Here is a 23,537-nt window from a genome sequence, read left to right as displayed (position 1 = left end):
AGCATCCTGATGGGTTCCATCACTGCCTGGTATGGCAACTGCTCGTAAAACTGCGTTGTTGGTTAAGGGATATATCTTCTGGCTGTTGCCGGCAAGGTCCTGGCAAAGGTGATGCTACACAGGTTGATGAACTATATCACAGAGGAACTGCTGCCAGAGTCACAATGCGGCTTCATAAAGAACAGGAGTACGGTCGACATGATAGTCACGGCACGGCAACTCCAGGGGAAGTGCAGTGAACAACATCAGACCTAGAGGATGCTGCTGCCGACCGTTCCACCTGGCGGCAGCTCTGCCAAAGAGGTGAACAGAGGTGGGAGGAGGAGAGGAGCACAAAGAGACAGCAAAAACAGCTCAGGAGACATACATGCCTGCCCCCGCCAACACAGACTGCATTTGCCCCAAATGCAATAAAGTTTGTGGATCTCGGATTAGACTCTACAGTCACCAAAGAATTCACCGTTAACTCAGAAGTGGAAGTCATCATCGGATACAATGGACTACCGTAACCTAACCTAACCAATGTGGTGGTGGTGCTGGTGCAGACTTGACCAGTGACAATGCCACAGACTTGACCATGCCACTCTTGATGGAAGAGTGACAAATGGACCCAGAGACAAGGCCTAGGGACAGCCAGTGAGCCTCATACGGACAGAGGCAAAAATATAATGTTTGTATGTTTAGAAAGGAGACAGGTTGCAGGCAAGATAAATCACACAATTCTCATGACCTGCTAGTAAGTAAACAGTAATCAATCCTTCATATCATAGCAACATTAGTTCTCAGTGTTTCTCTCTCATATGCCTGGTGTTGGTATTTCTCATTAGAAGTGATTGCATAAACTACAGCTGGTAAACCCTAGCAGCTGTTACCAGACTATGATCCTCTCTCTATGAGGATGTGTTCTGCATGATGGGAGAATATTTATAGATACTCTATGAATCACAGCCATCCCTCCGATGAGATCCGCCTCCTGTCTCACCATCTCACTCCGCATGATCTTGGCATTCGCGTCGGGAGCGGCTGTCCTGCTTTTTCATTAGTGTCAATCACTCCCGTACGCGCTCATTCCGCCCGGAACAACCCGCTGGCCTCAGGAGCTCACTCAAGCATTTGTCCCGCCTCGTCACCGTGATTGACAGGTCTGCGAGCTGCTGACGTGCCCGTCAGGCCTTAATCAGGAAGAGCAGCGGAGGCTGTGGTTGGATGGGGAGGGGAGGGCAGTCAGAGCCATGTCTCATATCCGTGTGTCACTCTGGCCTGTCCAAGGCCTGTCCAACACACTCCCATTCATTACCTCACTGTTTATCTAAATGCTCATCCATTCCTCTAGGGAGGAACAGCCCTGAATCCTCACACACACACATCTGCTATTGTCTTATTTTGGCTTCCTGTTCTGATAGGAAGAATACAGAGGCCAACAGCAGCCATCTGTATCTGTGCATCTAAAATGTTTTTCAAAATAAATGACAAATGATTTCAAATAGAAAGGAGACATCGAGGCTCTGAGTGGTGCAGTGGTCTAAGGCGCCACTACAGCCTGCACAGTCCGGGTTAGAGGAAGGTTTGGCTGGGGGAGGTTTTCCTTGGCTCGTCCTCTAGCGACTCCTTGTGGTGGGCTGGGCGCCTGCAAGTTGACTTCGGTCGTCAGTCAAATGGCGTTTCCTGGTGTGGCTGACTTCTGGGTTAAGGGGCGTGTTAAGAAGTTGTTGGCCAGGTGGGTCCTGTTTTGGAGGATGCATGTCTCAACCTTTACCTCTCCCGAGCCCATAGAGGAGTTGCAGCGATGAAACAAGGTTATAACTAGCCCATCGGTCATCTGTACATGGCCACTGCTGTAGTTCTGACCATATTTTTCTCATAATTTATCTGAACACAACAGGGTGTCATTATACCTGTACAGGATACTTGAACAGATGAATCAGAGGAGTGTTATAGAAAGAAAGAGAGTCAATCACCAGTATGAGGTTTTTTGATTATTTTGTGAAATTATTTGCCTTAGGAACCCTGTTGGCTTACCTGGTGCTGTGGTTGGGCCGCTGACAGGGGAGATGGGGCCAGAGCCGGAGCGTGATTGGTTGGAGCCCACAGGGGACCCAACAGGAGAGGACGATGGGCCGCTGCCTTGACCAGACAGGTGGGGTGACGCGTGGGGTGAGAAGGGTGACTGGGCTGGGTTACTCTGCTCCCCCTGGCTACTGGTGGAGCCTGTAGCACTGATGGCTGAACTGTGACCAGCCTCTGTACCTGTAGGGAGGTCATCTATGGAGCCAGACAGGTCCTGGAACAGAGAAAGAGAGAGACAGGAGAGATGGTGAGCGAAGAATATCATAAGGGATACTATCACAAAACAGCAAGAGAGTAGCACTGGGTATGCTGTGGATTACAACATAGTAATACATAACCCACAAAGCACAACAATACTCCACAATACTCTCACAATACAGCTCTATACTGAAACTATACTGAAAGCAGTGTAGTGCCTTGCTGGTGTAGGTCTGTCTGTTCTGTGTGATGTGTAATGGGCCAGTATTCAAGGCTGAGCTTATGTTACACACATCCCCTGTGGGGAGAGAGAGGCGAGGGGGAGGTAGGAGGGAGGGGAGGACGGGGGGCATTGACTGGTTAAGGGTATTCTGAACAATTTCTAGGGAATCCCCTATGAATGCCGACAGTCTGAATGATAGTCTTATAAAAGAGGAGATTGAAGGGAGAGGGAGGTAGATAGTCCCTTAAACACAGATCCCCGCAGTTCTCCAGCTGCACTACGGGAGGCCACCCACCCACCACTGATGGGATATGTGGGCCACAACCCAGGTGAGGCATCTATAATAACTATTATTTGGTGGGTACTTATATTTGTCCTATTTCAGTGAATTGGAAATGTGTTTTTTGCATATCCCACTCTACCTGAGACACCCTTGGAGACTGGGGTCACAGCCAGGGTCTGACATTATCAATATTGAACCTGGAGCAATTAGGGTTAAGCGCCTTGCTGAATGGCACATCGGCAGATTGTTCACCTTGTCAGCTCAGGGATGCGAACTAGCATCCTTTCAGTTACTGGCCCAATAATGTAACCTCTAGGCCACCTGCTGTAGCTAGCTATCTGTCTCTCTATCTGTCTGTCTATCTGTCTGTCTTTCTGTCCACCCAACACCGTCAGTCAGGTTCCACAGAATCTGTCCCCAGCCACCTCCATGAACCTTTACCTAACCCTCTCTACGGCCACCAAAGACCTCTCCTGTGTCTCCTAAAATGGCCATAGGGAAAATACTGGATCAAAGCTGAAGATGAAACCAGCTACTACTTTGGTTCTTTCACCAGTTTATGTATTATTGTCATCTATTGTTTACTGAAGCATAACATGTTGAGTGTTATGGTATATTTTCCAGATGAATAAGAAGGTTTTGTGGTCATAAACAGTGATAATGTTACAGAGGATACATGTTGTTCATGTATCCTCCGTGGCTGCCCACCCGCCCGCCCTACCACCCGCCCGCCTGGTCTGCCCGCCCTGCTCTGCCAGGCTGTCTCAGTCTGTCAGATGACATCATCTGCCCGTGCTCGATCAGCCCAGCACACACAGAGGCCTCTCTCTTTCTGTTTCTCTCTACCACTTCCCTCACTTTCTCTCTGTCAGCGGTGTCACTCGCTGTCCCAACCAATCAACTCTACTGAGCTAGATGATGTCATAGGCTGTCTCAACCAATCACCAGAGCTATTTTTCTGAGCAGGCAGTCACAGGTCACCGCAAGTGCGTGCCATATGACACAGTGGGGTCCTGCAAAGAGGGAAACCATGGTGACGTATTTCTAAACAGGTGAATCTAGTGTGACATCCACCTGATTGTTAGCCTCAGAGCCAATTAAAAAAGGGAAAGCACTGTGAATAATTACATTACTCGCTAGTCGCCAGTTCTCCAATAACCGTTGGGCAGAAAAGCACATCATTAATTTGGAGGATTTGAGGATTGACCTGTTTGGATTAGACTCATGCTTGACGGCATCTAGACAGTGTTGTGACTGAGAGAGCCCAGGGAATAAGACCAGGCTCTCCACAGATCTAACAGTGAAGAATCCCAGCTGCTGCTCTCTACACAGTGATATTTCCAGCAGTAAACAGCCAGCCCAGCCAAATACCCAACGAGCTAGCTTGGGCCCTTTCCAAAGTGGCCCAAATCTAATTGGTTTGCCTCTGTGCTGCAAATTGCTCTGTGCATTGAGTCTCCAAATAGCTGTCAACTACTCCCAGTTGGCATCTTGTATCACTTAATGTGCTTCTGAAGCATGTAATTGTCATAATAAGAAAAATATTGAGGTGATAATAACCACTTACGTTGAGATGGCCAGACCCCCAAGTAATGGCCTCCTATCTAGACGCTTCACACTACGTTTGAGAGGCAGTCATTCGTGACCCTTCACCTCAGGGGTGTTGGCATCAGCCTCCCTCCCTCTCCCTCTCTCTCTGAGGCTGTCAGCCTGTCAGACTCAGACAGGCAGGGGCACTAAGGGGACAGCTGAGCCAACACACACAGTAGAAACACACACACACAAACACACTCATAGAAACACACACGCACGCACATGTACACACAGGCACGACATGCACACACCTCACACACACACCAGATCACCAACCTATGACTGAGTGGGAGAAAAAAAACATCATTCATTAAGGAGTGGTCTTTCCACTGACTGTCCCCTGAGCAGGCAGAGACATGCACAAATGATATATACATATTTATTTTACCAGGCAAGTCAGTTAAGAACAAATTCTTATTTACAATGACGGCCTACTCCGGCCAAACCCAGACAACTGTGCGCCGCCCTATGGGACTCCCAATCACAGCCGGATGTGATACAGCCTGGATTCAAACCAGGTACTATAGTGACACTTCTTGCACTGAGATGCAGTGCCTTAGACCGCTGCGCCACTCGAGTGCCCTAACTAATGAGTGCTGCTGGGAAGGGAAGGGAACAGGCAGTGTTCCCCAGTCCAGGATTCTCTGGTCACGCTGTCTAGACAGGGAGGAGTCGGGCACCACACCACAGCTTCCTGTCTGTGGACCATGGGGAAAGAGAGCATTGACCCTCAAACTTCCTCACAGACATACTGCACGGCACACACTCAAGTGAACCAGGGTGAACCAGCATGGCTGTATAGAGCAGGGAAGGCTTTCTTACAAGAGGCTGGGACTGTAGTTGCTGCTAGGGCTAGGTCAGAGGCTGTAGCTGGCTGGGTGGAGCAGAGGACCGGGGCCATGCAGGGCTGGTGTTGTCAGCTCTGGTTTAGGTGGCTCTTGGGGCAGTGCTGTCCAGCGTGTCACCTCGCTGTTGGAGGGACCAGCCACCCGCTGCCACTACAGCTTCCACCACCAGATCCCCCTGTCACCCTGCTGCAACCGCCCTGCCACCAGGCCAGACAGGCTAGCTGACACAGCCTAGTCACAGTGGCACAGCAGCAGGGATGACAGGGAGGCTGGTGGGTAGGAGGGTGAGGAATGGTAGAGGGTTTGTGTGTGGGTGGGGAGAGTTCTCTCTCATTCTCTCTCTCTTTCTCTCTTTCTCTCTTTCTTTCTCTCTCTCTCTGTTTCCAGTTATTAAGATATCCTCACACAGGACATGAACAGGTTAAAAGCTGATATGCAAAGTGTCTGCAGTGACATACAAGGGGAAACTCTAATGGAGGGGAAAAGTTACATTTAAAATCCAAAGATCCAAATGTTAATCGCCCATGTTGCTATCGAAGGCTCAACTGCTGTACCCACTGGTATTTAAAACTAACTCGGTGGACTCGTACAGTACAGAAGGCTTATTCCTCTCTTTTCTCTGAGTAAATAGAATGATGACAGCTGTAATTAGGTCTAATAGATGTCTGTTGTGAGCCCTCTGGGGATGCTCTCACTCTCTCACGGACCCACTGTTCTCGTTACTGCCTTCGGACTGCTGTGCTGCTGCTCCCTCTCTCTTAGAAAAAAAGGTCCTATCTAGGACATAAAAGGGTTCTTCGGCTGTTCCCATAGGAGAACCCTTTGAAGAACCCTTTTTGGCTGCAGGTAGAACGCTTTTGGTTCCAGGTCTAACTCTTTCCACAGATGAAACCAAGAGGATTATACCTGGAACCAAAAAGGGTTCTCCTATAGGGATAGTCGAATAACCCTTTTAGAACACTTTTTTTCTAAGAATGTAGCAGTGGAAATGCTATTACACTTAAGATATTTTTCTTCCCCAAAACGTTGAGTTGAGTAAATTAAATGTCATGCAAATTATGAAATGAAATGCCATGCAAATTATGAATTAAAATGGCATGCAAATTATGAAATGAAATGCCATGCAAATTATGAAATGCCATGCAAATTATGAAATGAAATGCCATGCAAATTATTTTCTGAATGGTTGTGTGTCAGGGAGGGAGCGGGGGAGTGGAGGGTAATGGGATGCCCCATGTAGAGAGCTCACTGTTATACCGTTCACAAGGTGCGACTAAATACCATGTACAGACAGAGAGGAACTCACAAAACGCTAACACTCCCAGCTACAGAGTACAGAGCTGGCATAGGCTCAGAAAGGCAGAGGAGAGAGATGTGTACATGTGTTTGCAGGGGAAACTGAGCGAGTGAGAGAGAAAGATTATAATGGTAATGATGATGATGATGATGATGATGCTGATGCTGATGGTGTTGATTGTGGTGATAACAGTAAGGATGATGATGATTATGATGATGATGATGATGCTGATGGTGTTGGTTGTGGTGATAACAGTAATGATGATGACGATGATGATGATGATGCTGATGGTGTTGGTTGTGGTGATGACAGTGATGATGATTATGATGATGATGATGATGATGATGCTGATGGTGTTGGTTGTGGGGATGACAGTGATGATGATGATGATTATAATGATGCTGGTGGTGTTGGTTATAGTGATGCAAGTGATGCTGATAGTTGTGGTGATGACAGTGATGATGATGATGCTGATGGTGTTGGTTGTGATGATGACAGAGATGATGATGATGATTATGATGATGATGCTGATGCTGTTGGTTGTGGTGATGACAGTGATGATGATGATGATGATGCTGATGCTGTTGGTTGTGGTGATGACAGTGATGATGATTATGATGATTAATGATGATGCTGATGTTGTTGGTTGTGGTGATGATGATGATGATAATGATGGTATTGGTTGTGATGATGACAGTGATGATGATGAGGATGATGATGATGATGATGATGATGATGATGATGATGCTGATGTGTTAGTTGTGGTGGTGGTTGGGGTGGAAATGATGGTAATGATAATGATGAATCATTTGAATGTTCTGAGGGGAGTTTTCTACTATGCCACAGGCTACAAAACCATCTGGCCATGCTACTGACCGACAGAGCTCTCTGATCAGGAGAAGTCATTATGGGCCATACAACAGTCATATCAGTCTCCTGACTCATCAATGTCCCAGTGCCTGTTGTCCTTTGTGTCACAGGTGGCACTGTTGGGAAGTCAGGTTCCATCCCACATCTCCATGGCTGGCTGGGTGCCATGACGACATTCCAAGCAGCCCAGGAGCTTACTGCACTCAGTGCCAAGTCCTCTTCTGTCATAGTGGAACATCTCTGAAAGGACCCTACAGGAGCCTCTTGGGCCTGCCTGTCTGTGCAATAACACCAACCATTAAACCAAGACATCCAAGAACAGACCGTATCGTCAGGAAAAACTCCTGTTCCAGGCTATATCTCCAGATCAGGCAACATATTATGTGGAACTAGGATGTGAGGGAAATGCTGTGTTCTACAGACAGGACTATAGGACCCAAACTGAGGGATGCTACCATGTTTAAAATTACATTTATTTGATGTTCAAGCAAGTAGTTTTTCGCAGAGCGAGAACAAACTGTTCCGGGCCTCTATAGTTGCAGGAGAGACACAGTGTCAGAAAGCAATATGTGCTTTTCTATTTCGCTACAATGGCTGCACAAAGCACAGGCAATCTCATGATAATACTCCCGCGGCATAATAACAAAAACAACTGTCTAGACTTTCAACACCAACACAGACAGGCAAAAAATACACTTCCTCCTCAGACACACTAGTAGTTAACATAATGTTTCTAGAGTTCTCTCACTTCTATAGACATACAGCATCACCCCCAAAGCCAATGTCTACTTCTTGGACTGTCCATGTCTGTCTGCAACAAAGTCTGGTCTGCTGGGTGCATACACACACGTCCTGAGTGTATCTACAGTCCTCAGGCTAATAAGGCAGCCAGACAACCTACCACCACGCCCATGTTTCCAGTCTGCTGTGGTGTGTGAGAGCGCTAATGCTAAAACTAGCCCATTAGTGTTATTTGTCGTTGGGGTGATATGCAGCTTGCGGAGTGATAACTCTCCCTCTCTAAGCCCTCAGTAATGTGGAGATAGGAAGAGAGTCTGTTTGGAGGACCCGTTTGAAGCCCTATTACTCCTAAGCCTGTAAAGACACCCAAATCTGGTGGCGCTTGTCTCCAAACCAGGGGATTAGTGTTGAGTTTCACTGTGATTCCCCCTGATAATACGACAGAGCTTGATAGAGCCGGGCCGAGCAGAACGAGCGCTTAACGCACGCCGGCCCTATTCACTTAACGCACGCCTCATTGTCTCTCTGAACAATGACGACAATAAAGTACCCCAGCCCTCCACAGCTCAACCTTTAATCGCTAGATAAATGTTCAGGATAGTCCCTTTGTACCCTATATTGAGGCCATCTAATATTTTTTATTCCACTAAACAGTTTTTATTTATTTAGTCTTCCATTTAAAAGAGGGGGCCTTGATGAGAGTCGACAAGCCAGGCAGGCCGTTAATATTTGAGCTGTTGAAATGTTGTTTTTTCATTCACCACAAAGGCTCTAACTGGTTTAATGCATAAGCAGACCACTCCCCTCCACCCCTCCTCCCCTCCTCCCCTCCTACCCTCCACCCCTCCTCCCCTCTTCCCCTTCTACCCTCCACCCCTCCTCCCCTCCACCCCTCTACCCGTCGTCCCCTCCACCCCTCCTCCACCACTCCACCCCTCCTCCCCTCCATCCCTCCTCCCCTCCATCCCTACAGCACCTATTCATTATGTTCTTATTGCATCTACTAATGTTTTTATTATTGGAATTCCGCTATGCCATACTCACCCCCCCACCCCTCCTCCTCTCCACTCACCCCAGAGACATACTCACCTCCCCACCCCTCCTCCTCTCCACTCACCCCAGAGACATACTCACCCCCCCCACCCCTCCTCATTTCCACTCACCCCAGAGACATACTCACCTCCCCACCCCTCCTCCTCTCCACTCACCCCAGAGACATACTCACCCCCCCACTCTTCCTCCTCTCCACTCACCCCAGAGACATACTCACCCCCCCCCCACCCCTCCTCCTCTCCACTCACCCCAGAGACATACTCACCTCCCCACCCCTCCTCCTCTCCACTCACCCCAGAGACATACTCACCCCCCCCCACCCCTCCTCCTTTCCACTCACCCCAGAGACATACTCACCTCCCCACCCCTCCTCCTCTCCACTCACCCCAGAGACATACTCACCCCCCCACTCTTCCTCCTCTCCACTCACCCCAGAGACATACTCACCCCCACCCCTCCTCCTCTCCACTCACCCCAGAGACATACTCACTCCTCCTCCTCTCCACTCACCCCAGAGACATACTCACCCCCACCCCTCCTCCTCTCCACTCACCCCAGAGACATACTCAACCCCCATCCCTCCTCCTCTCCACTCACCCCAGAGACATACTCACCCCCCCACCCCTCCTCCTCTCCATTCACCCCAAAGACATACTCACCCCCCCACCCCTCCTCCTCTCCACTCACCCAGAGAGAGAGACAGAGAAGAAACTTAGAGCGAATGGAGGAATAGAAAATAAATAAATAAAACAGCCAAATTCCTAATTTCTAATTCAACTGCTCATTCAGCTTAACCTCTCTCTCTCCTCTGCAATTAAAGCACCTGCCACATCCTTCACGCCGTGCTGCTGCCTCCCACCCTCCATGCCCGCCCGCCCGCCCGCCGCACAGAGCAGCCACACGGCTAAATAATGCAGTGCATCCTGCGCCACGCATCCTTTATCATCCCAAATGACAGCCATTTGCATATCTCCCCAGTCAATTAGAGCGGAATAATCAGCCCATAATTGGGGGAGAGCGCCGGTAATCACCCAACCCTGGCACACCGTCAGGACAAACGGGGGGAGGGGGAAGAAGAGGGGCTGAGGTAGGAGAGGTGGGGGGACAGCCTTCACACTTCAACCTAGTGTTCTATCCTACTATGCTACAGTCCAGAGTTCTCCTCTCTCACATGCCCTCGTCCACTGTCTCTTTTGTTTTTCAAACTCTCTTACTTGAACTCCCTACCCACCAACTATCATGTGTTATGTATCCTTAGTACAGTACTAGGAACAGACATTCTCCAGATACATGAACGTTAGAGTACACAGGTATCTCTCCTGAGTGAAAGAGGTAGAAAGAGACTGTGGAGGTCTACAATTGTTTTTCTGAGGTCTTGATTTCTTTTGACTTTCCCATGATGTCAAGCAAAGAAGCACTGCGTTTGAAGGTAGGCCTTGAAATACATCCACAGGTACACCTCCAATTGACTCAAATTATGTAAATTAGCCTAACAGAAGCTTCTAAAGCCATGACATAATTTTCTGGAATTTTCCAAGCTGTTTAAAGGCACAGTCAATTTAGTGTATGTAAACTTCTGACCCACTGGAATTGTGATACAGTGAATTATAAGTTAAATAATCTGTCTGTAAACAATTGGTGGAAAAATTACTTGTGTCATGCACAAGCTCAAACCAGATGTGATGGAGTATCGCTGCAGAATGCTGTGGTAGCCATGCGGGTTCAGTGTGCCTTGAATTCTAAATAAATCACAGACAGTGTCACCAGCAAAGCACTCCCACAACATCACACCTCCTCCTCCTCCATGCTTCACGGTGGGAACCACACATGAGGAGATCATCCGTTCACCTACTCTGCGTCTCACAAAAACACTGCTGTTGGAGCCAAAAATCTCAAATTTGAACTCATCAGACCAAAGAACAGTTTCTACCAGTCTAATGTCCATTGCTCGTGTTTCTTGGCCCAAGCAAGTCTCTTCTTCTTATTGGTTTCTTTTAGTAGTTATTTATTTGCAGCAATTTGACCAAAGGCCTGATTCATGCAGTCTCCTCTGAACAGTTGATGTTGAGATATGTCTGTTACTTGAACTCCGTGAAGCATTTATTTGGGCTGCAATTTCTGAGGCTGGTAACTCTAACGAGCTTATCCTCTGTAGCAGAGGTAACTCTGGGTCTTCCTTTCCTGTTGCGGTCTTCATGAGAGCCAGTTTCATCATAGCGCTTGATGGTTTTTGTGACTGCGCTTGATGAACCTTTCAAAGTCCTGAAATTTTCCGTACTGACTGACGTTCATGTCTTAAAGTAATGATTGACTGTCGTTTCTCTTTGCTTATTTGAGCTGTTCTTGCCATGATATGGACTTGGTCTTTTACCAAATAGGGCTATCTTCTGTATACCACCCCTACCTTGTCACAACACAACCGATTGGCTGAAACGCATTAACTTCTTACGACTGCAGGCGCAGTATTGAGTAGCTTGGATGAAAGGTGCACAGAGGTGCCCATAGTAAACTGCCTGCTCCTCAGTCCCAGTTGCTAATATATGCATATTATTATTCGTATTGGATAGAAAACACTCTGACGTTTCTAAAACTGTTTGAATGATGTCTGTGAGTACAACAGAACTCATATGGCAGGCAAAAACCTGAGAAGAAATCCAAACAGGAAGTGGGAATTCTGAGGTTGGTCGATTTTCAACCAAGACCCTATTAAATACACAGTGGGATATGGATGAGTTTGCACTTCCTACGGCTTCCACTAGATGTCAACAGTCTGTAGAACCTTGTCTGATGCCTCTACTGTGAAGTGGGGCCGAAGGAGACAGGAATTAGTCAGGTCTATCATGATCTGACCATGCTCTGACAATGCGCGTTCATATGAGAGGGAGCTCTGTTCCATCGCACATCTGAAGTCAATGTAATTCTCCGGTTGGAACGTTACTGAAGATTTATGTTAAAAACATTCTAAAGATTGATTCAATACATCGTTTGACATGTTTCTACTGACTGTTACGGAACTTTTTGACATTTCGTCTGCTTTTAGTGAACGCTTTGGATTTGTTTACCAAACACGCTAACAAAATTAGCTATTTGGACATAAATGATTGACATTACCGAACAAACGAACATTTCTTGTGGAAGTGGGAGTCCTGGGAGTGCATTCCGACGAAGATCAGCAAAGGTAAGTGAAGATTTATAATGCTTTTTATGAGTTTTGTTGACTGCACAATTTTGTGGGTAACTGTATGGCTTCCTTTTGTGGCTGAACCCTGTTCTCAGATTATTGAATATTGTGCTTTTGCCGTAAAGCTTTTTGAAATCTGACACAGCGGTTGCATTAAGAACAAGTTTATCTTTAATTCTATGGAAAACATGTATCTTTCATCAAAGTTTATGATGAGTATTTATGTTATTTGACGTGGCTCTCTGCAATTTCTCCGGATATTTTGGAGGCATTTCTGAACATGGCGCCAATGTAAACTGAGGTTTTTGGATATAAATATGAACTTAATCGAACAAAACATATATGTATTGTGTAACATGAAGTCCTATGAGTGTCATCTGATGAACATCATCAAAGGTTAGTGATTCATTTTATCTCTATTTCTGCTTTTTGTGACTCCTGTTTTTGGCTGGAAAAATGACTGTGTTTGTTTGTGATTTTGCGGTGACCTAACATAATCGTTTGTGGTGCTTTCGCTGTAAAGCCTATTTGAAATCGGACACTTTGGTGGGATTAACAACAAGATTACCTTTAAAATGGTATAAGATACATGTATGTTTGAGGAATTTTAATTCAAAGCTGGAATTTTCACTGGCTGTTGTCATATCATCCCATTAACGGGATTGCAGCCATAACAAGTTTTTAAGAAGGAAAGACGCCCATATTCTAAAACATGCATCCTATTTGTAACAAGGCACTAAAGAAAACTGCAAAAAATGTGGCAAAGAAATGAACTTTATGTCCTTAATACAAAGCGTTATGGGGCAAATCCAAAACAACACATCACTAAGTACCACTCTTCATATTTTCAAGCATGGTGGTGGCTGCATCATGTTATGGGTATGCTTCTCATCAGCAAGGATTAGGGAGTTTTTTGGGATAAAAAGAAAAGGAATAAAGCTAATCAAAGGCAAAATCCAAAAGGAAAACCTGTTTCATTCTGCTTTCCAACAGACACTGGGATACAAATTCACCTTTCAGCAGGACAATAACCTAAAACACAAAGCCAAATATACGCTGGAGTTGCTTACAAAGACGTCATTGAATGTTCCTAAGTGGCCTAGTTTTGGCTTAATTCAGCTTGAAAATCTATGGCAAGACTTGGCTGCCTAGCAATGATCAACAACCAACTTGACAAAGCTTGAAGAATTTTGAAAAGAATAATGTGCAAATATTGTCCAATCCAGGTGTGTAAAGCTCTTAGAGACTTACCCAGAAAGACTCAAAGCTGTAATCGCTGCCAAATTTGATTCTAACATGTATTGAATACTTATGTAAATGAGATATTTCTGTATTTCATTTTCAATAAATTTGCAAATAAAATGAAAAACATGTTTTCACTTCGTCATTATGGTGTATTGTGTGTAGATGGGTTTTAAAAAATTGGTTAATTTTGAATTCAGGCTTTAATACAACAAAATGTGCAATACGTCTAGGGGTATGAATACTTTCTGAAGGCACTAAATATACTGTAGCGTGAAGAGGAACATCAGAGCCAGACAAGGTTAGTTCCCTCCTGTATCACTTTTCCTTTGTGCTCTGCTTTTCATCCTAGACCTTGGTATTTCCTCAGCTCACTGCAGTTCAAAGCTACACAACATTAACTTCTGTGGTTTTGGGCCGCACTCACTCGCCTTTCTGAGATGAAAGGCACAATGACGCGCCATTTGCTTCAACTTGATGGAGGAGGAGGGAAAAAAGAGAGAAAGAATGAAAAGAAAGAGAAGGAAGATAAAAAACACGGAAAGATGACAGTTTTGATTTGTTCCGATTTAACCTCCAGAGAAAAGAGGAAATCTATTAGTGTTTACCACAGCAAGGCAGAGGCAGGAAGGTAAAATAAAGAAACACAAAAGTATGATATAAAAACAACAAAGAAAATTGTTTCTTTGAAGACACAGACAGAGAAAAAGAGAGAGAGAGAGAGAGACATACAGTAGGCTGGGGATAGTGTTCACACGGCCAGACCAGGGAGGAAAACAGGGCTGGGGATAGTGTTCACACGGCTAGACCAGGGAGGAAAACAGGGCTGGGGATAGTGTTCACACGGCTAGACCAGGGAGGAAAACAGGGCTGGGGATAGTGTTCACACGGCTAGACCAGGGAGGAAAACAGGGCTGGGGATAGTGTTCACACGGCTAGACCAGGGAGGAAAACAGGGCTGGGGATAGTGTTCACACGGCTAGACCAGGGAGGAAAACAGGGCTGGGGATAGTGTTCACACGGCTAGACCAGGGAGGAAAACAGGGCTGGGGATAGTGTTCACACGGCTAGACCAGGGAGGAAAACAGGGCTGGGGTTAGTGTTCACACGGCTAGACCAGGGAGGAAAACAGGGCTGGGGATAGTGTTCACACAGCTAGACCAGGGAGGAAAACAGGGCTGGGGATAGTGTTCACACAGCTGGACCAGGGAGGAAAACAGGGCTGGGGATAGTGTTCACACAGCTAGACCAGGGAGGAAAACTGGGCTGGGGATAGTGTTCACACGGCTAGACCAGGGAGGAAAACTGGGCTGGGGTTAGTGTTCACACGGCTAGACCAGGGAGGAAAACAGGGCTGGGGAAAGTGTTCACACGGCTAGACCAGGGAGGAAAACTGGGCTGGGGAGGGTGTTCACACGGCTAGACCAGGGAGGAAAACTGGACTGGGGAAAGTGTTCACACGGCTAGACCAGGGAGGAAAACAGGGCTGGGGATAGTGTTCACACGGCTAGACCAGGGAGGAAAACTGGGCTGGGGATAGTGTTCACACGGCTAGACCAGGGAGGAAAACTGGGCTGGGGTTAGTGTTCACACGGCTAGACCAGGGAGGAAAACTGGGCTGGGGATAGTGTTCACACGGCTAGACCAGGGAGGAAAACTGGGCTGGGGTTAGTGTTCACACGGCTAGACCAGGGAGGAAAACAGGGCTGGGGATAGTGTTCACACGGCTAGACCAGGGAGGAAAACAGGGCTGGGGATAGTGTTCACACGGCTAGACCAGGGAGGAAAACAGGGCTGGGGATAGTGTTCACACGGCTAGACCAGGGAGGAAAACAGATTTTCTCACTTGTTTACAGGGCCTTTACTTTTTTCCACCACCCCCTCCGTTCCTTCTTTCCTCTCTGCGTTATGCATCACTGTCAAACTGACATAGATACAAATTAGGGCTGCTGCAGCTGATTGGATTGGTGCGATGCAGACGCATCCCCGTCTGGTGTGATTGGACATGCCTGCTGTCAGAGTGGCTTCCTCTGTCATCCATCAGCTCTGTCTGGCCGCAGACCGAGCCGATCGATACATGATTGGTGGATTGGTGAGAGATATCACATTGTGACCTGCCTGCATATCATCATAAATATGGCAAGCTAGGCCTGGCTGACTGGCTTCAAATGTCTATTGGCTCCTTGTCCTGAGCTCAGAGAGGTAGCTGCTGTCTACATTAAGCTCGATGTGTTATACACACGCACGCACGCACACACGCACGCACGCACGCACGCACGCACGCAAACACGCACGCACGCACGCACGCACGCACGCACGCACGCACGCACGCACACACACACACACACACACACACACACACACACACACACACACACACACACACACACACACACACACACACACACACACACACACACACACATACATACACAGACATACACACACACACACACACATATTGTGCCATAGACAGATAGATACACATGCAGGTAGAGAACTAAAAGGAAGTCAATGTAGGTGGTAGAAACTGCAGGAGTTTAGCGACAAAGGAAAAAGCTGACTATCTAGGACCAGGATTGGATTCCCCTTAATTGGAGATGTTTTGTTTTTATTTCCAACTATTCTTTCTTGTTTTTCTCCCAATTTCTTGGTGTTTCTTTTCAGACGTCACCAAGGATGCACTCTCCCCTCCTTTCTCTTTTCCCCTTTCCTGCGCTCTCTCTCTCTCTCCTCCTCTGTTTCTTTCATTAGAACAATTCACCACGGGTTCCACCTAGCCTAAACCGCAAATTGAGAAAAAGAGAGTGAGAGAGACAGTGAAAAATAGACAATATAGAAGGAAAACACCATAGAGTCTTCCATTACATTTGAGAGACAGACAGACAGAGAGACAGACAGACAGACAGGCAGACAGGCAGAGAGACAGACAGACAGACAGGCAGACAGACAGAGAGACAGACAGACAGACAGGCAGACAGGCAGAGAGACAGACAGACAGACAGGCAGACAGACAGAGAGACAGAGAGACAGACAGACAGACAGGCAGACAGACAGAGAGACAGAGAGACAGACAGACAGACAGACAGGCAGACAGACAGAGAGACAGACAGACAGACAGGCAGACAGACAGAGAGACAGAGAGACAGACAGGCAGACAGACAGAGAGACAGACAGACAGACAGGCAGACAGGCAGAGGGAGACCTTGCTCCCCATTTCCTCCTGAGGAAATGTCTCATTTGTGGGGATTCTGTTGACGTAAGTAGAAGAAGAGGAGAGGAGGGGAAAGAGGAGAGGGAAATGTAGAGAACAGGAGAGAGAGAAGGCTCTGAGGGCTCATGCCAAGTGGCCTCCTGCCCACAGTATGCCTCTCTTTCATTAACTATGCACAAGACAAACTGCTGACACAAAGTCACAGAGCACACAGCCAGATGCTTTTGGGTGAGGGAGAAGGGGTCTATTCCTCCATCGCTCCATCCCTCTATTGACATGCAGGAGCCTCCATCCCTCCCCTCTTCCTTCTGTTTTTACAATGACTATTACACAGCAGCATTCATATGCAGCAGACCTCACTGACTGACTAAAGCTCCCTACTGTAGCACAGAGGCATACATCTATGTCTATATGTGTGTATGTGTGTGTGTGTGTGTGTGTGTGTGTGTGTGTGTGTGTGTGTGTGTGTGTGTGTGTGTGTGTGTGTGTGTGTGTGTGTGTGTGTGTGTGTGTGTGTGTGTGTGTGTGTGTGTGTGTGTGTGTGCATACATGTGCGAGTGTGTATGTGGTGAGTATGTGTGAGTATGTGGGGTGCGTGAGTGTAAGCGACATGAATAACACATGCATTTATGCGTTACAATTCAAATTAAAACAAAGGATGAATCATTATGTTCTGGTGAGTGGGGGTAACATGTATCATCATTTGATTCATTTGAGGAAAGCTGAAAACAACAGTACTTGAAAGAGTCGCTGTTAGGGCTACATGTGAAATGCATTAATAACAGGCCACCACACAGAGACAAATGACTGTATGTGTATGTGATTTACATTACACTGTGAATCACATAATGAATTAAACATTACATCTCCCTTAAAATATTCTGTTTTGACGTAGCATTAAATGCTACCCTCACTGACGATCTGTTTCTTCGACAAGGCATCTATGCAGCATTGTTGCTTACCAAAGCAGTAAACGAAAGTACAATTCTGTAAAGGAATATATAACAGAATATAATGTATAAATGATAAATGTTGTAAAATGAAAAACATAAGAGGGAGTATCAGCCACTGAACCAGCCATATGTAACAGAAAGAACTATAGTAGAGTCCCTCAAACAAAATACATTTCAAATAAAACTCAACCGTACAAAACATGTCAGTGGCTTCACTCAAAAGTAGAGCCATTTTATCTTCTGCCATTTTGATATCTTGATTCAATATTTGTCTTTGTTATACACAAATTCTCCAGTATGTTTTTCTCTCTTCAACTTGTCAGTATTTAGGATGATTGATGATGAACATGATGTGACAGCCAGCGTTGAAAGCTGACTGAAAGAAAACAACGTCAGGACATCAGGCAAGGAAAGAAAAACGTTCTAGAACAGAAACTGGGGCTGCCACTTACACAACACTGACAGAGCTAGGTCTAGGTGCCAAGGTGCTAGGTTGCCACTTACACAACACTGACAGAGCTAGGTCTAGGTGCCAAGGTACTAGGTTGCCACTTACACAACACTGACAGAGCTAGGTCTAGGTGCCAAGGTGCTAGGTTGCCACTTACACAACACTGACAGAGCTAGGTCTAGGTGCCAAGGTGCTAGGTTGCCACTTACACAACACTGACAGAGCTAGGTCTAGGTGCCAAGGTACTAGGTTGCCACTTACACAACACTGACAGAGCTAGGTCTAGGTGCCAAGGTACTAGGTTGCCACTTACACAACACTGACAGAGCTAGGTCTAGGTGCCAAGGTGCTAGGTTGCCACTTACACAACACTGACAGAGCTAGGTCTAGGTGCCAAGGTGCTAGGTTGCCACTTACACAACACTGACAGAGCTAGGTCTAGGTGCCAAGGTGCTAGGTTGCCACTTACACAACACTGACAGAGCTAGGTCTAGGTGCCAAGGTGCTAGGTTGCCACTTACACAACACTGACAGAGCTAGGTCTAGGTGCCAAGGTGCTAGGTTGCCACTTACACAACACTGACAGAGCTAGGTCTAGGTGCCAAGGTGCTAGGTTGCCACTTACACAACACTGACAGAGCTTGGTCTAGGTGCCAAGGTGCTAGGTTGCCACTTACACAACATTGACAGAGCTAGGTCTAGGTGCCAAGGTGCTAGGCTGCCACTTACACAACACTGACAGAGCTAGGTCTAGGTGCCAAGGTGCTAGGTTGCCACTTACACAACATTGACAGAGCTAGGTCTAGGTGCCAAGGTGCTAGGTTGCCACTTACACAACACTGACAGAGCTAGGTCTAGGTGCCAAGGTACTAGGTTGCCACTTACACAACACTGACAGAGCTAGGTCTAGGTGCCAAGGTACTAGGCTGCCACTTACACAACACTGACAGAGCTAGGTCTAGGTGCCAAGGTGCTAGGTTGCCACTTACACAACACTGACAGAGCTAGGTCTAGGTGCCAAGGTACTAGGTTGCCACTTACACAACACTGACAGAGCTAGGTCTAGGTGCCAAGGTGCTAGGTTGCCACTTACACAACACTGACAGAGCTAGGTCTAGGTGCCAAGGTACTAGGTTGCCACTTACACAACACTGACAGAGCTAGGTCTAGGTGCCAAGGTACTAGGTTGCCACTTACACAACACTGACAGAGCTCGGTCTAGGTGCCAAGGTGCTAGGTTGCCACTTACACAACACTGACAGAGCTAGGTCTAGGTGCCAAGGTGCTAGGTTGCCACTTACACAACACTGACAGAGCTAGGTCTAGGTGCCAAGGTGCTAGGTTGCCACTTACACAACACTGACAGAGCTAGGTCTAGGTGCCAAGGTGCTAGGTTGCCACTTACACAACACTGACAGAGCTAGGTCTAGGTGCCAAGGTGCTAGGTTGCCACTTACACAACACTGACAGAGCTTGGTCTAGGTGCCAAGGTGCTAGGTTGCCACTTACACAACATTGACAGAGCTAGGTCTAGGTGCCAAGGTGCTAGGCTGCCACTTACACAACACTGACAGAGCTAGGTCTAGGTGCCAAGGTGCTAGGTTGCCACTTACACAACACTGACAGAGCTAGGTCTAGGTGCCAAGGTACTAGGTTGCCACTTACACAACATTGACAGAGCTAGGTCTAGGTGCCAAGGTGCTAGGTTGCCACTTACACAACACTGACAGAGCTAGGTCTAGGTGCCAAGGTGCTAGGTTGCCACTTACACAACACTGACAGAGCTAGGTCTAGGTGCCAAGGTGCTAGGTTGCCACTTACACAACATTGACAGAGCTAGGTCTAGGTGCCAAGGTGCTAGGCTGCCACTTACGCAACACTGACAGAGCTAGGTCTAGGTGCCAAGGTGCTAGGTTGCCACTTACACAACACTGACAGAGCTAGGTCTAGGTGCCAAGGTACTAGGTTGCCACTTACACAACATTGACAGAGCTAGGTCTAGGTGCCAAGGTGCTAGGTTGCCACTTACACAACACTGACAGAGCTAGGTCTAGGTGCCAAGGTGCTAGGTTGCCACTTACACAACACTGACAGAGCTAGGTCTAGGTGCCAAGGTGCTAGGTTGCCACTTACACAACACTGACAGAGCTAGGTCTAGGTGCCAAGGTGCTAGGTTGCCACTTACACAACATTGACAGAGCTAGGTCTAGGTGCCAAGGTACTAGGTTGCCACTTACACAACACTGACAGAGCTAGGTCTAGGTGCCAAGGTGCTAGGTTGCCACTTACACAACACTGACAGAGCTAGGTCTAGGTGCCAAGGTACTAGGTTGCCACTTACACAACACTGACAGAGCTAGGTCTAGGTGCCAAGGTGCTAGGTTGCCACTTACACAACACTGACAGAGCTAGGTCTAGGTGCCAAGGTACTAGGTTGCCACTTACACAACACTGACAGAGCTAGGTCTAGGTGCCAAGGTACTAGGTTGCCACTTACACAACACTGACAGAGCTAGGTCTAGGTGCCAAGGTGCTAGGTTGCCACTTACACAACACTGACAGAGCTAGGTCTAGGTGCCAAGGTGCTAGGTTGCCACTTACACAACACTGACAGAGCTAGGTCTAGGTGCCAAGGTGCTAGGTTGCCACTTACACAACACTGACAGAGCTAGGTCTAGGTGCCAAGGTGCTAGGTTGCCACTTACACAACACTGACAGAGCTAGGTCTAGGTGCCAAGGTGCTAGGTTGCCACTTACACAACACTGACAGAGCTTGGTCTAGGTGCCAAGGTGCTAGGTTGCCACTTACACAACATTGACAGAGCTAGGTCTAGGTGCCAAGGTGCTAGGCTGCCACTTACACAACACTGACAGAGCTAGGTCTAGGTGCCAAGGTGCTAGGTTGCCACTTACACAACACTGACAGAGCTAGGTCTAGGTGCCAAGGTACTAGGTTGTCACTTACACAACATTGACAGAGCTAGGTCTAGGTGCCAAGGTGCTAGGCTGCCACTTACACAACACTGACAGAGCTAGGTCTAGGTGCCAAGGTGCTAGGTTGCCACTTACACAACACTGACAGAGCTAGGTCTAGGTGCCAAGGTGCTAGGTTGCCACTTACACAACACTGACAGAGCTAGGTCTAGGTGCCAAGGTGCTAGGTTGCCACTTACACAACATTGACAGAGCTAGGTCTAGGTGCCAAGGTGCTAGGTTGCCACTTACACAACACTGACAGAGCTAGGTCTAGGTGCCAAGGTACTAGGTTGCCACTTACACAACACTGACAGAGCTAGGTCTAGGTGCCAAGGTGCTAGGTTGCCACTTACACAACACTGACAGAGCTAGGTCTAGGTGCCAAGGTGCTAGGTTGCCACTTACACAACACTGACAGAGCTAGGTCTAGGTGCCAAGGTACTAGGCTGCCACTTACACAACACTGACAGAGCTAGGTCTAGGTGCCAAGGTGCTAGGTTGCCACTTACACAACACTGACAGAGCTAGGTCTAGGTGCCAAGGTGCTAGGTTGCCACTTACACAACACTGACAGAGCTAGGTTTAGGTGCCAAGGTACTAGGTTGCCACTTACACAACACTGACAGAGCTAGGTCTAGGTGCCAAGGTGCTAGGTTGCCACTTACACAACACTGACAGAGCTAGGTCTAGGTGCCAAGGTACTAGGTTGCCACTTACACAACACTGACAGAGCTAGGTCTAGGTGCCAAGGTGCTAGGTTTAGGATTTGAGAAAAACTTGAAAACTTGTCTGGAACCATGGCAGAACATTCCATATAAAACCAGAAGACTAGAGGATGTATCCTAATATATTCAGTAGGTAACCAGCCTTACATAGATAATATTCCACCATCTAGTTTCCAAACTGGTGTTTCTGAGCAACTGTCACCGATGACCGCCCCACTGGCCCGTTCTCATCCAACAATCACCCAAAAGAGTAAACAACTAACTATCTGTGAAATCCTACAGTGGCTAAACCAATCAGAGGCCAGTATGGCTGATGTAAGGGATGTCAACGGAGAGGTGACACCTGTGAAAGGCTGATTTAATAACAGAAGAGATGAAACAGTACCAGACACACAGATCTGTTCAAACCGCAGAGAGAGCAGAGTGTTAAAGAACGTGACTCCTGCAGTCCCAGACCTTCTCTCTCCCTCTCACTCTAGTGTGTGTGTGTGTGTGTGTGTGTGTGTGCGTGCGTGCGTGCGTGTGTGTTGGTGTGTGTGTTGGTGAGTGTGTGTGTGTTGGTGTGTGTGTTGGTGAGTGTGTGTGTTTGTGTGGCTAAGGAGCCAGACTATAAAAAGCTGATCTTCATGGTAATGTGTAGAGTAGAGTCAAAGGGCTGGTATATATCAATGCAGCTCGGGGGCATAGTGTTAAGATACATACAGTATACCAGCACAACGTAGAAGACATGCTTTCTGTCTCTCTGCCTCTCACTCTGTCTTTCCATGGCTGTGTTGCATCACTGCATACATCACACATAGGAATTTGAAGGAGGACTTGGCAACCAAGCATGAGAAAGCCAGCGCTGGACACCACTTAGAAAAACTTGGCAAGAGAGCTTATTTCATCCACGTTAATTTGATATTACCTTCACATTACATTATCTTCTCTGCTGCTAACTGTCTATTAATGAAGAGGAGAAGAGTATGTGTCCTCCTATTAGATACTACAGGACTTACCAAGGTCTCAGACATTATAGTGCTTCTCCTCTCTCCTCCTGCCACTTGTAATACTGCTGCTGGAACTCTAATCACAGTCTAATAAAGGCTGTTCATTATCTACACCAGGAAGCTTCGCTGTAACACTTAAACACACCGATGACAATTTAATTCTGGACATTTAGGGATCAGCTGTAAATTTAAATTGTCCACATTAAGTATTACTAAAGCTTAAGAGGATATTATGATGGGCTGTCGGTATCAACAAATATGATACGATTGATCAAATAGATCAATATAATCAAAATAAAATGGTTTTAAAAGATTGAGAAATAAAAAATCTAAATAAAATGGTTTTAAAAGTTTGAGAAAGTCTCTTTGTATTGATGTTACAGTAGTGAAATGTTTGTTTGTTGTTTAAGTTGCCATTGTTTGCTGGCTGCAGTAGCTGTCCTAGCCAGCAGATGGAGCCATGCATACTGACAGCCCAGGGAGGGGGTTAGTGAAGGGGAGGCAGGTTTGACTCCTCATCACAAAGATGGTTATTAAACCCTTAAACCCCTATGATCACAGTATACCAGACCACCACATAGCAAGGAATATAAGACATTCCTCATCTCTGGAGATTCTATTTATACTGTATAC

General features: G+C 47.0%; 1 protein-coding gene across 2 annotated transcripts in view; it reads right to left on the bottom strand.

The window, feature by feature from the left end:
• LOC139553735 (AT-rich interactive domain-containing protein 1B-like) overlaps positions 1 to 23,537 on the bottom strand; it is a 398,895-nt gene that overhangs the window by 106,158 nt on the left and 269,200 nt on the right. For both annotated transcript variants that reach the window (XM_071366350.1, XM_071366351.1), the window contains exon 5: positions 2,020 to 2,281. In XM_071366350.1, coding sequence (XP_071222451.1) covers positions 2,020 to 2,281 — 262 coding nt within the window. The remainder of the gene's footprint in view (positions 1 to 2,019; positions 2,282 to 23,537) is intronic.

Source organism: Salvelinus alpinus, chromosome 25 (genome assembly GCF_045679555.1).
Source record: "Salvelinus alpinus chromosome 25, SLU_Salpinus.1, whole genome shotgun sequence".
NCBI lineage: Eukaryota > Metazoa > Chordata > Actinopteri > Salmoniformes > Salmonidae > Salvelinus > Salvelinus alpinus.
This window is presented reverse-complemented; position numbering and strand designations above follow the sequence as displayed.